The sequence below is a fragment of the Pomacea canaliculata genome, linkage group LG2 (assembly GCF_003073045.1).
Source record: "Pomacea canaliculata isolate SZHN2017 linkage group LG2, ASM307304v1, whole genome shotgun sequence".
Taxonomy (NCBI): Eukaryota; Metazoa; Mollusca; class Gastropoda; order Architaenioglossa; family Ampullariidae; genus Pomacea; species Pomacea canaliculata.
The window spans coordinates 9999076-10012216 of NC_037591.1; the positions used below are offsets into that span (position 1 = coordinate 9999076).

Below are 13141 nucleotides of genomic sequence, written 5' to 3' on the forward strand. Positions count from 1 at the left end.
CAAGGGAAACGGGTCAAGGTGACAAGTGCTAAGTTTCCATTGCAGGTCATCTGCTACCTGGCAACAGCTGTGTGTTTGCTGCTGTAAATATCCTATTGGCCTGAGCACGAGACAGTCTGACATTGTGTCAGCAGTAATTAACATGTCAGTACAGACATGTCAGTGTGCAAGTCAAGAGGAATGTCGCCATGCTTGTCATTTCTGAAAACTGTTCTCTTTCTAAAGGTAATAATAGGCGATTGGCACACACACACACAAAGAGATGATGATTTTTGCCCTCATAATATTGTGGAAGATTTACTTATCTCTAGTAAGCTACCAGTTACCCTTTCTGTCATTACTAACATCTATTGGTATACACTTAGTCACATAAGTACATCATTTGTATCTCTTTGGACTAGTTCCCTGTCTTTAATAAATAGCTTTTGACACCTTCTAACACCATTACCTTTGTCACCTTTGTCATATAATGTGTTATAAGAATTTTGTCCTACCTGCTTGTCATGAACCAGCCTGGTTCAAGGCCAGAACAACAGCCGAAGCGGGGTGGAAGTAATTATAGGTAGGCGGGGATCAGTAACAGCGGACAGTGGGGGAAACCTTTCTGTCCACTTTTACGACCTGACAGGGCGCCGTGACTTAGGAGGGGAGCGAGAACTAGAGCTGGGGGTGGCAGATGTAGTAGGTACGGGAATAGCGCGGTAGTCAGTAGTGGCATTAGTACTAGAGCGATAGCGTTAGGCACAGGTAGATTAGGTGACGAGTAGTCACGTGTTTGATTAGTATATAGTTAGAGGTAGATGGTTAGTCGGGGCTTTTTCCTTGTGTTCAGCGGAGACGTAGTCTCCGAGGTTATTCAGACGCAGCAGCAGGTTGAAATAGAAGCCCGTTCAGTCAGAACGTACTCATCTACTGCTGGCATTGCGATCTGGTGATAGAAGAGAGGGGTGTGTTTGCTGTATCCAGAGGCTGATTCTCCAACCACAAGTGAGGGAGTTAATGTGTCCGGCAGCAAGACGTTGCGAGGCAGCGGTTGGCAGACCCACCGTGCCACCGGTCCAGTGTGGTTACCTACCAAACAGCATACAAGACATCTCCTACTCCGAGTATCGTCACTGCACCATTGCCGAGGCAACTGTGGTGGGACAGTGACAAGAAATCGTCTAGAAGACCAGTGCATGCAGTCAGCTGCACTTATCTTCAGGGAGCAACGCGTTCAGTCAGAAGGCATCTCCACTCAAGCATCGTCGCTGCACCCTTTGCCTGGGGGCAACTGTGGTGGGACAGCGGCAAGAATCGTCTAGATGACAAGGTGCATGCAGTCAGCTGCACCATCTTTAAGAAACGAAGGGCAGATACCGAGTGGTACCCCCCAGAGTACCAAGGTTGTTCTGTGAGAGAACTATCCAGAGACTGGTGAATGTGTTCGTCGGGGTGGTTTTTGGACGAAATAGAAGGAAAGTGTGATTTATCTATCTCATTTACATTCTTTACTTTCTTAGATGTTGTGACCTGATAATAGTGTATTTGGAGACTTGTATTGCGTCTCGTACGTCAACCTAATTTGCTTGTTAAATTTCTTTGTAATTATAATTTGTTGTTGTGCAACTGTCTTGTCAGTTGTGTGTTTTGCGCACGCGAGGGGAGCGACTGTCAGTCGGTGAGCGTGCGGACGTGTGGAACGGACGGGTGTCTGAGTGTAAGGGTGAAAGCGGGCGAAGCGAGCCAGCCAGAGGACCCCTTTCCCCTAAGGGCGAGTGCGGCCCATCCCTCCACAGACACGCCCATCCCCCGTTCCATCACACTGCTCCATACCGTGGGAACACGTGTGGGGTGAGCCAGTCATCCCAATGTAAGAAATGTTTAAAAATAGAGAAGCTTTTTGCGCAAGCACTCCCGTCTCAATTCAATTTCTGAAAAACTCAGTACAGTCCTTGGCCGAGAAATAGTTCACGAGCTATTCAAAATGTTTTCTTTGTGTGTGGCAGCAATGTGGAGGGAGGTGAAGCCAATTTGATAGTTTCCTAAAAACTGGGAATTCTTTCCGGAAAATGTGCAATTTTGTTCTTATTGCTTTTTTGTCTCTTTTCCCCTGGGTTTTCAGTCTGATTTTCGTTTTGTTACTTATAGTGTAGCTGCATTTCCCTCTTCACACACACACACCCTCCCCCATACACACCCACAGACAGATCGGCGAAGGTAAAGATCAACTGACTCGAAACATAAATAAGAACCATTTACTTCTGAAATATGATCACAAGCACTACCCACGTTTCAGAAATAACAATATCTCTATCAGATTAACTCTAAAACTGAAAAAAAAGATGTGACAGTCCTTTAAACTTACGTACATACTAATACCTGGAAAATATTCTTTTGTAACTATGAAGTTACACATTATTAATGGGTTTTTTTTTAACTGGGAAGGAAATAATAAACATTCATATCAGAACAATAGGGCAGTAGGTGCTATAATTTTGATATGTGTTTATAAGCATGCAAATATAGACTCTCTGAAGCACATACAACAACATCAAAAAGTCTTTTATTTCTGTAACACAAAAGCGTGCATGACTGGACTACTGGATTTAAAGTTTTGGTAAAGGACTGGAAAAGGTGTACAGTATGTCATACGGTTATTAGCAAGGAAGAAACTGTGAATGATGTTTGGAACTGGGTCTTGGTGCCTGGCAGCTACAACAAAATCAGAGCTTCTTCACAACAACACGTTGAAACTTTTCATAACATATGTAACAGATAAAATTGTTATTGAATCGCCATCTTTTCTTTCCATCATCATCATCATCATCATCATCAATCAATCATCAATCAATCATCAATCATCATCATCATCATCGTCAGTGAGTCTAGAATTACTAAACCAATTCCTGCCTTTCTTCTCAACTTCTTTTACGAGTTCTGGTTGTTTCTTCTTGAAACCTCAGCATTCCACTCAATCATACCGATCGATCTTCTCATTCATGTGTCCTCTCTGTTCATGATCCATCCATACTTAACAGCCTTTATCTTATCAACCTTAATGACAATGCATAAAAGATTTATTTACAGTTTATAAAAATTATTAAAAAGAATTTATTTTTCGTAACTAAAAAAAAAAATGGAACTTGCGCCTACGGAGTGAAGAAATCTCCAACGACCGAAAAAAAAACCTAGTCAAAGGGAAAAAACATTGAAAATTCACAGCAAATCATTACATTGAAATACCAGATAAGTTGAAAAAAAAAAACAGAGCGATGCTGAATCACATCAAGCAATGTACATGTATGCACTTGAATATAAACTGTCACAGCTACTGTGTCACAGTATATCAACATCGTATTAAACCTTTTAGGTGAGAGCAGGAGAGAGGGGAAAAAGGTGGGCAGATGACAGATACAAAAACTTTATTTACTCCTGTGTAAAGATTATTCACTCTGTCTTAATACTGGCCCAACTGACGGCGGGTTTTTCGTTTCATTTAGAAATGCATACCTTTCCCTTGTGTCATCTAATTAAATTAAATGGCAATATAAAAGGTATCTTCTGAAAACATATCAAAACAGTTGATTTAAAAACAATGGTATGAGTTAATATTGGGTACATAGCAGCTACGGGTAGTTGCTCAGCAGTTAGTTCTTGCTATCAGCCATCATAAGAAGCTCCTTCCTTTCTCCAACAGTTAACCCTGCATTAACTACAATAACCGTAGTCATCAAATGAAAAAAAAATGCTGTGTGGTTGTTTGAGGTTTAGGTCACTTTGTGTCACATCCATAACTACAACTCCATGGAACCCTACAGACACAAAGCTTAAAACCTTTTAGAGTGTCATCAGTGTTTTCTCACCTGTGAAACATTTCTGTATTCTGATGTAAAGATTGAACTATTTCCCATAAGCTATTTAGCTTCCTCAAGAACAGACATTTTGCTAAATCATCACAGTTTTCCATACTGACAAATCAATTCTATGTCACTTTCATAACAAATTCTTATTTATCAAGAACTAACTTATGCAGGACAAACAAAGCTGGAGGAGTAGACAAGAGGATGAGTCTTATTATGGTTGGCTGTTTCCTCGAAGCGACAGCAATACCAAGAAAAGCTAAAATATATAACCAGTAACCATAAAAAGGAAATGGAGAGGGTGGTGGAGATGGTGGCGGAGATGGCAAAGGTTCTTTAATTATTGAGATGAGTTTTTTGACTTGTTCCTCCATCGCTTCTTCTGAAGCCTGTAATTTAAAAAAAAAAACAACAACTAAGGAATAAACTGCGTTTTTGCCCAGAGCTGTTTAAAATTTAACTTTCTAGAAAAAAGTGAATGAATTTGACAAAGTACTGGGAAAAGAGAATAGAATAAAACATATGTTCTAGCAAAGATTGAAATATATCTAGAAGAGATATTGATAAAAACATAGTGTTGAGACAAGATCCTCAGTATGTCGCATTTCGTATTCACATCGTTACTTTAAGTGTAAGCCATTGTTGAAGTTAGGGACTTTTGCCATCTTCCGAAGATAACCGAGGCTCGTGGAAATGATCTGACAGGAATGAATTCCGGAATGTTTACAGCATAGGTTCTAGCTGGAACCTGGCTCGATATTGTTATTAGTAGTAGCAGTACATTGAATACGTGACTTTTGCGAGCTAATAGACAGCAAAGAAGAAAGTTGCTGCTGTGCCTAACGGCCTCCTCCTTCTCCCCGCTGACCCCTCCATCTTCTCTGGACAACACAGACTTGCGCGCCAGTCAGTTCTGTCAACAAACCGGCCTTCAGGGTTGTAAGAAAGTGCTAACAAAAATGGTACTTACTGTATTGTTGAAGAGAACATAGTTGTTATTGGAGTCTCTCAGGACGTTCTTCAGTTCTGGACATACAGTCTTCAGCTCCTCGGCTAAGTCTTTGTCCTGCCGATCCCCAAATGTGAAAACAATAATGAGATTATCCAGAAATGATTTATCTGCCCATGCATTTTTAATCTTCTTGTATATGTCGTACTCTTCAGCTGTGTAGCGAACATCACACCGCACGGCCAGCAAGATGGCGGATGGGAAAGGGGCAGTCATCTGCTTCCACTTCTGGATTTCCTCCTTGAGCTGCTTGGTGTCCAGTTCGGAGTTGACTGGATCTGGAGTATCAACTACCTGTGCCACACAAGATCATTTTCAAACTGACATAAACAGTCCATGAATGACCATAATCACAAGTATCGAAATGATTGTGGTTTGTAACATTGATTGGCCTGTCTTATGGTGGTGCTGGTACTGCTGTTGAGATGAACATGATATAAACGACGACTACGACGACGATAATGATAACGAAGAAGAGAAAAGTGAAAAAACACGTTCGGCGGAAGCAAAGATAAATGAAGTATAAATGTAAACTTGTGAACACCAGCAATAACAATTGTTTTTATGATCAGTACGTTTTGTAGGTTGTATTTTCTTCCGGATGGAAATGTAGCAAGTAACTAATTGAAATCTTGTTCACGATTATATAAATGAGTACTGAAAACATAGGTCGACATAATAATTGGACAAAAAGAGTACTTTCTTGCCTACCGTCCATAAACAGTTATCTCTCTCCGTCTGCTCAGACTGCACTTGGAGTGTGGTAGAAGCCATCGTACTACCAACTGCAAACTTCTGCTGGCCAAGAAGTGCGTTTGCAATAGAACTTTTTCCATTTCCGGTTTTGCCAATGATGAGTATCCTGCTGTGTTCTGCACAAATCAAGCATGTTTAGCTGAAAGAAATTAAGTCTTAAGTTTTTGTCATTTAATTAATCCTTTGATATTATATATCATTCCAGTATCCTGTTCTTTGTTGTTAACGGTATGCACACTATTGACATTAAGCAGGTAGACCTCTAGTCTCATGTGAGACACACACACACGTTACCTACAAGCCGATGTAATAATAACAAATCTTTACAAGTCTGTAGAAATCCAACGACTTATTACCTACAATAGCCACTTATTTACAATATACACAAAAGTCATAGGGACAAAATCTACTCACCACCAGTTGCAAAAACCACAGGTACTCCTACCGGAGATGGAGGTGGAGATGGACGTGGCAGAGTCTTTTTAATTCTTGAGATGAGTTCTTTGACTTGTTCCTCCATTTCTTCTTTTGAAGCCTGTAATTTAAAAAAAACAACTGAAATATAAAATGAATTTTTGCCTAAAGCTGTTTAAAATTTAACTTGCTAGAAAAAATGTGGATGAATTCAACAAAGTACTGGTAAAAAAAGGAATAGTATAAAACAAATATTCTAGAAAAGATTGAAATATGTCGAGTTTTGACGCCCTCTACAAGCTTCTCTCTGTCGCCGTTGGTTGGTTGGTTGGGAGGGTTCATCGAACCATGTGCTATTGGTGTCCAGCAGGGTTGGAGGAGCGCGCTGATTGTGCTGCTTGAATCCACCTAACGGCCACCTCCTTCTCCCCGCTGACCCTTCCATCTTCTCTGGACAACACAAACCTACCCGCCAGTCAGCTCTGTCAACAAAACGGCCTTCAGGGCTGTAAGAAAGTACTAACAAAATGGCACTTACTACATTCTTGAAGAGGACATAGTTGTTACTGGAGTCTTTCAGGACATTCTGCAGTTTTGGACATACAGTCTTCAGCTCCTCGGCTAAGTCTTTGTCCTGCCGATCCCCAAATGTGAAAACAATGGTGAGATTATCCAGAAATGATTTATCTGCCCATGCATTTTTAATCTTCTTGTATATGTCGTACTCTTCAGCTGTGTAACGAACATCACACCGCAAGGCCAGCAAGATGGCGGATGGGAAAGGGGCAGTCATCTGCTTCCACTTCTGGATTTCCTCCTTGAATTGCTTTGTGTCCAGTTCGGAGTTGACTGGATCTGGAGTATCAACTACCTGTGCAACACAAGATCATTTTCAAACTGACATAAACAGTCCAGGAATGACCATAATTACAAGTACTGAAATGAGTGGGATTTGTAACATTGATTAGCCTGTCTTATGGTGGGGGTGCCACTGGTGTTGAGATGAAAATGATAGAGAAGATGACCATGAATGGGTTATGGGTTATGAATGAGATATGAATAGTTTTGTGCATGCAATTGTGTATGAATTTTAATTTTACTCGAGCTGCACCAGAATTGCCGTCGGGGACAAATAAAGTCTTATCTTATCTTATCTATGACGAGGATAATAATGACGAAGAAGAAGAAAGTGAAAAATCAAGTTGGCGGAAGCAAAGATAAATGAAGTATAAATGCAAACTTGTGAACACCAACAATAACAATTGTTCATACGATCAGGAAGTTTTGCGGTTGTATTTTCTTCCGGATGGAAATGTAGCAAGTAACTAATTGAAATCTTGATAAGGATTATATAAATAAAGTACTGAAAAACAGAGACCGACTAAATAATTGGACCAAAAAGAGTACTTTCTTGCCTACCATCCATAGACAGTCATCTCTCTCCAACTGCTCAGACTGCACTTTGTGTGTGGTAGAAGCCATCGTACTACCAACTGCAAACTTCTGCTGGCCAAGAAGTGCGTTTGCAATGGAGCTTTTTCCATTTCCGGTTTTGCCAATGATGAGTATCCGGTACTGTTCTTTCTTGCTGTGTTCTGCACAAATCAAGCATGGTCAGCTGACAGAAATTAAGTCTTAAGTTTGTCATTTGATATGATATGTCATTTCCAGTATCCTGTTCTTTGTTGTTAACGGTATGCACACTATTGACATTAAGCAGGTAGACCTTTAGTCTCATGTGAGACACACACACACACGTTACCTACAAGCCGATGTAATAATAACAAATCTTTACAAGTCTGTAGAAATCCGCTGACATATTACCTACAATAGTCACTTATTTACAATATACACAAAAGTCATAGGGACAAAATCTACTCACCACCAGTTGCAAAAGCCACAGGTACTCCTACCGCAGCGGTCCACACAGCTCTCCAAACTGAAACATTTGCCAGCTGCGCATTACTTAAAAAAAAAGATAGAGATAAAGGAGAGATAACAGAGGATGAGTATGGGGCGCCAAAAGGGGAATTTTCTGTACTTTCATTTTCATTTACATAATGCATTCTAGCTATACAATCCTAGACTTATTCAAAACGATTTTTGTAACTACAGACATGAATTGTATACAAACGAGGCTGATTCATTTGCATATGGGACAAAAAGGTAAATATTAAATGATTTGGATTGATAATTATGAGTATAGTATAAATGAAATACTCTGGTTCTTACCGTGTTTTTTATTCTCTTTAGCTCCAGAATGCATTTTGTAACTACAGAATCCTGCAACTAGACAAAATACAGAAACATCCCCTCATAGCGCCCCGTAGAAGAGAGGGAGACACTCGTGTTCACACTCTGTACTCTGCACGCTCTCTCAACATGACTAGGTCAACCCGTGTCAACCTCAGCTCAGTGTCCCTCTCTCATCTCTCATTCCCCCACTCCTCTTCTCCAGCCTTACCTGACCGATGGAAGTATTTTAGTGAGGTCCAACTCCATTTGGCCATGTTGTCCACAACACTGTACTCTCCGCGGTGTGAACTCAATGACGAGTGAGTCAGGCGTCTAGCTCTGAGCGAACTCCGACAGTGGGCGTGGCTTTACAGAGGTCACATGCTGTCAATCATTCTCTGAAACTATCTCCGTATTTTCCCGGTGTCAGCGAGAGAAAGAGTTTATGTGTGTGTGGATATGTACGTGGACTGTTTTTGTGCATATTATTTTGCTTATACTTTTCTTTTTATTGTCTTATTTACAGATACTTAGCTTTCGTGATAAAATGTAAATTTTTAATTTCACAATGTAGGATTCACAGTTGAGTTATTTTTAGCTCTGATTTCTGAGAAATGACGAGGGCTGTACAGGGGTGAGTGCATCTCTTTTCGAAAAACACAACAACCTCTGAGTCCTCAGCATGTGGCCTCGTACTTGCGAGTACATGAACTGTCTACTCACTGAGCATCTAGTCAGCAAAGCGATTCTGGAAAGCTCTGCGAGAGTGATTCCCAGAAAATCGTCTAAGATGAAGCCGGCAAAACCAGAGAGTTTTGTGTTTGCTTTTTTGCGACTTTTATTCATTACAGGTTTTTTTCTTCTTTCCCGAATTCTCCCTCTTCTCTTACTAATCACAGTGTATGCGATTTTAAGGTGGTTATAGTACATTGTGGTTTTTTTTTTGTTTTTTTTGTTTTTTTTACCTTTATGGGGATAATGTTCTTGTCTATCAGTCTCTTGGGTGTTCTTGGAATCGGGTCAGAATACGAAAGCAAGTATTTTACACTGAAATAAAACATATGTAATTGTTTAGGGAAAATTCGTTACGGTGGTAGCAAATGTACTGAGGACGGAATCTCCGATCTGTTGTGCGCTTGGCAGGTGCAAGATCTTTGTGTGTGTGGTTCTCTGGCTCCTGCATGAGTTAACATTAAGGTTGGGGTTAGCTTCAGGACTTGCCCTGGAGGCTGATTAGAACACCTGATGACAAGACGATGCACGCGGGTCTTGCTGTTACCTTTTGGAAAATGAGGATCTGGTGTTTAGGGTGTCTTGGGTGTCTTGGGTTCAAATTATATCTTTACCACGCCGTTTGTTTTTATTTTTGTTATTTTTTCCCTTAAAATAACAGATTTACAGGACACCTTCATACTAGGCTGTCCACTCCTGGTTAAAGATCTGGGTTCCTTAATTCACTCTCCTACTAACCAGTAAGAGAGACAGGTGCACGCATGCACACACACTCACAGTCATATGTGATCAAACCTATGTTATAAATAATAACAACCGAACAAAACAACAAATGTAAAATACGTATATCTTATTTAGAATGGAACCTAGCACTTTTTTAAAAGTTACAGGAGTCAGCAAAGGACTGAATAAAGCTGGAATATTCTCTAAGATGACCGTCCATGTCTACAAACAAAGATATGTATCTTATGCAATATATATAGGGAAACGAGAGAACGCATAGCAATGTATCTCTGATTGTCATAAACACATGCCTTTTGTTAATTTTATGGTGCTCGTAAATACAGTTTAACTTCGTTTTAGATGATACACTGTGGACACAAAGAGAGCCTCCAAAGAGATTTGGGAAAAAAGTTAAACACGATACAAAGAACTACATAATTTCGCAGAGATGTTTGCTAACGAAGTTTTTAACATTTTCGAAAAATCTGCCCAGAAATGAAGAGTTTTCATTGACAACATCCTCTTTGATGTGCTCGCGATCTTGATGAGACTTCGCCTCCACTTCCTGCATAGTTTTCTCGAACATTTTCATCAGTTCGTTGGAGTAGTAGTTGTCGTTGTTGTTCTTCAACACCTGGCGCACCACTTTCAGCAACTGATCCCGCTGCTCAGCTCTCTCTGGCCAGGAGGCTTTGTTGTTGAAGCCCACATACCGACCGCTGGCTTCTTGCAGCACTTGCTGCAGCTTGTCTGGAGCTGATTGCACTGCTGTGGGTAGGTCGATGTCGTCTCTCTCCAAGTTGTCGGTGCCTGTGAAGACCAGAATCATGTGCTTGACGAGCTCCGGTCCAAAGATCTCCTTTAGCTCCTCATAGGCCAGACCCTCCTCATGCGTGAAGCGGTCGCCGCCTTTGAAGACCATCAGCACGGCGTGAGGTCCAGGTGTGACGGTGGCCACGCACTTCGCGATCTCCTTCTGAATATCTTCTTTTGTGCGGTGGGTGTCGCATACCCCGGGTGTGTCTGTGACCTGCAAAACGTTTCACAAGGTACATAACTGTTTATAGTGATTGTTGTAAATTATGAAGTGTTTTTGTTTCAGTAATAAACTGATTTCTACACTGTAAAATAAAGAGTAAAGGCATTTGCCCAAAGACCATTTTAAAAGAGTTAAATTTACAAACACTTGGCTGACGATCATAAAGTACTTTTATGTCTCCCTTTTATGGCATCCTGCAATGAACATGGTTTAGTTGAGATGTCCTGTAATTACATACTTTCACTTTTCGCTGGCTTTGGTGAACCCCCTGTGTTGTAGTGGTAAATGAATTAGTTGGCGGTTCTCAGAAGTGTTGATTGAAATATAATCAAGTGGTTTTGTGTGTTGTTTTAAACAAGCTTTTTTTAGCCTTTGGATGTTTTTTCCTGACACTTTTTTAGGCTCCTTAGAGCAGAAATGTACATATATGGTGTACAAGTATTCCAGGTTTACCTCAGTGAATGTGTTTACAAACATTCTATGTTTACCTCAATCGTCAAATCTTTAAGATCGACAAACTTCCAGTTGCACTTTTCTGTTCCGGATTTGAACCCCCTGACAGGCGGAAATAGTTCACTGCCCAAAATAGTGTTCCCAGCGGAACTCTTCCCGACTCCGGTTTTGCCGATCAGCACTAGACGCACTTTGTTCTCAGGAAAGGCAAGACTCGTTAACAGCCCTGGAAATATTGGAGACAAAAGCGCTTAGACTTAGTTATAACAAGAGACACAAGAGAGAGAGAGAGAGAGAGAGCACACTCTGGCTAAACTGAACTGTTTCATTAAAATAGTTCTATTTATTAAAAACTTTCTCTTAAGTGAACTAATACTGCCTTATGGGCAATAATGTGTTGTGAAATTATGCATAAACTACGTTTTATGTGTATGTACATATATAGATTACCCTCCTTCCGCCCACACACAAATTGGAATCAAAAGCCAGGCAAAGCAAAACTTCAAAATTCCAACAATGAAGACTTCATACCTTTTGATAAAGCCATTTAAAACACATAGGAAGGTCTCTAGTGGCCTGAAAGTTAAAACAGAAATATAAAAACATTTTTGGTGGTGGTGGTGGTGGTGGTGGTGGTGGTGGGTGGTGGTGGTGGTGGTGGTGGTGGTGGTGGTGGTTTGTCAATGCATTTATTTTTTTCAAATACAATGGTTCTTGGAAAGTTTGATACTTTGGCACTTTGCCCAGTTAAGAACAGCTGTAAGCTATGTCTGCTTTCCATTTGATCTGTTATGCTACATACAAAGTGTCTGTCAGCCTTGTACACATATTGCACATTCCATGCATACATATACACACACCCACGCACGCCCATACAAATCCACAAAAACAAAAAAAAAAAAAAATCTGCAGGTGAATGTTCACACATCCTTAAACAGTTTAATTAAAGGAACAATATGGTCACCCTGTACTCTACACTTAGCGGCTCTAATAGATGACACAGACATAACAACCCCCTGGCATCGCTGTAAACAATTCTTACCTTTCTTTTGCTTATCAGGCCCTTGGGAGCACCTCTAGGCGAGTTGTAGATAGCTCGATGTATCGAAACACGAGTTAACTTCCATGAGACGAGACATCGAGCTGACTTGATGTGATGTTTGAAATGACCCCGATCGGCGCGAATAGTGGGCGTGTATCAACGTAGCCCCTCCCACTTTATCTGTCCTTCCTTCCCCTGAAGTTGCTTTTCTCAGAAACGAGGTCAAGTGTTCAGGAGGTCTGGTGACACGTGTGTGAGAGATAGGAGTTGTTGTGTTGCTCTTATACTGCTACACTTATACTAGTGCTCGTGTGTTCGAAGTTGTAGGCGATTTTCTGCGCATGTGCAATGGGTTACTTCCGGTTGGTACAACAAGAATGAGACGGAGAGAGAGAGAGCAGTTTTCTAGAAAAATTGGAAAATTAAAGGCCAACTAGGGCGCAACCAAACTTCAAGTTAATAAAATGAAAAGGCTGTGTCATTAGTTTCTTTTAAAAATGTGTTGCCGTCTTTATTAATTCTTCAATCACCAAACTAAATCGTAAAGTGCGATTGTGAAGCCGCAGTCAAAAGAAAACCCTAGCCTCACATGCTAATGAGACCTTGTCTTACAGTAAACATCTGTTTACAGGGTCGACTGCTCTACCTTAGTTGTTAGCACCAACCACCCCACCTCACCCCTTCCATCGTATCAACATATAAAGCCTTCTTCTGTACCATTGTACTAAACAAGTTCACCATTTCTTTGAAGAAAATTGAAAGCTGCTAATTTGCTAAAGACTTGTGTCTTGCAGACGAGTCAGTGACATTAGTTCACAGGATATTATATCCTCTAGTGAGGAAATGCAGTCATTTGAAAATAATTTTGCACTTAGGTTAACTTTTAAGTTACTGAC

At 40.7% G+C, this 13141-nt stretch overlaps 2 protein-coding genes across 3 annotated transcripts; both read right to left on the reverse strand.

Moving 5' to 3' along the window:
• Positions 1-2223: 2223 nt before the first annotated feature.
• LOC112557133 (GTPase IMAP family member 8-like) lies at positions 2224-8639 on the reverse strand. 2 transcript variants are annotated; one of them, XM_025226787.1, is made up of 8 exons: positions 8486-8639; positions 7904-7960; positions 7441-7616; positions 6560-6892; positions 6022-6142; positions 5563-5723; positions 4813-5145; positions 2224-4231 (listed from the first exon to the last, which is right to left on the reverse strand). In XM_025226787.1, the coding sequence occupies exons 1-8, from the start codon at positions 8529-8531 to the stop codon at positions 3989-3991; spliced, it is 1470 nt and encodes a 489-aa protein (XP_025082572.1). In that variant the 5' UTR covers positions 8532-8639; the 3' UTR covers positions 2224-3988. The 2 variants fall into 2 exon arrangements, with proteins under 2 accessions (XP_025082572.1, XP_025082573.1); XM_025226788.1 differs by lacking the exon at positions 8486-8639 and adding an exon at positions 8254-8474.
• Positions 8640-9818: 1179 nt separating this feature from the next.
• Positions 9819-12478, reverse strand: LOC112557134 (GTPase IMAP family member 4-like). Its single transcript, XM_025226789.1, has 4 exons — positions 12246-12478; positions 11735-11779; positions 11239-11429; positions 9819-10741 (listed from the first exon to the last, which is right to left on the reverse strand). The coding sequence occupies exons 2-4, from the start codon at positions 11748-11750 to the stop codon at positions 10142-10144; spliced, it is 807 nt and encodes a 268-aa protein (XP_025082574.1). The 5' UTR covers positions 11751-11779; positions 12246-12478; the 3' UTR covers positions 9819-10141.
• Positions 12479-13141: the final 663 nt, after the last annotated feature.

What these genes read in the sequence shown, in the direction of transcription:
- LOC112557133 (XM_025226787.1), bottom strand. Translation starts at nt 8,531, where the DNA reads ATGGCCAAATGGAGTTGGACCTCACTAAAATACTTCCATCGGTCAG. An exon ending in AAAATACTTCCATCGGTCAG is followed by an intron (nt 7,961 to 8,485) that starts GTAAGGCTGGAG and finishes CAAATGTTTCAG; the next exon opens with TTTGGAGAGCTGTGTGGACC. An exon ending in ATGTCCTCTTCAAGAATGTA is followed by an intron (nt 6,143 to 6,559) that starts GTAAGTGCCATT and finishes TTTAAATTACAG; the next exon opens with GCTTCAAAAGAAGAAATGGA.
- LOC112557134 (XM_025226789.1), bottom strand. An exon ending in TTAAAGATTTGACGATTGAG is followed by an intron (nt 10,742 to 11,238) that starts GTAAACATAGAA and finishes AACGTTTTGCAG; the next exon opens with GTCACAGACACACCCGGGGT.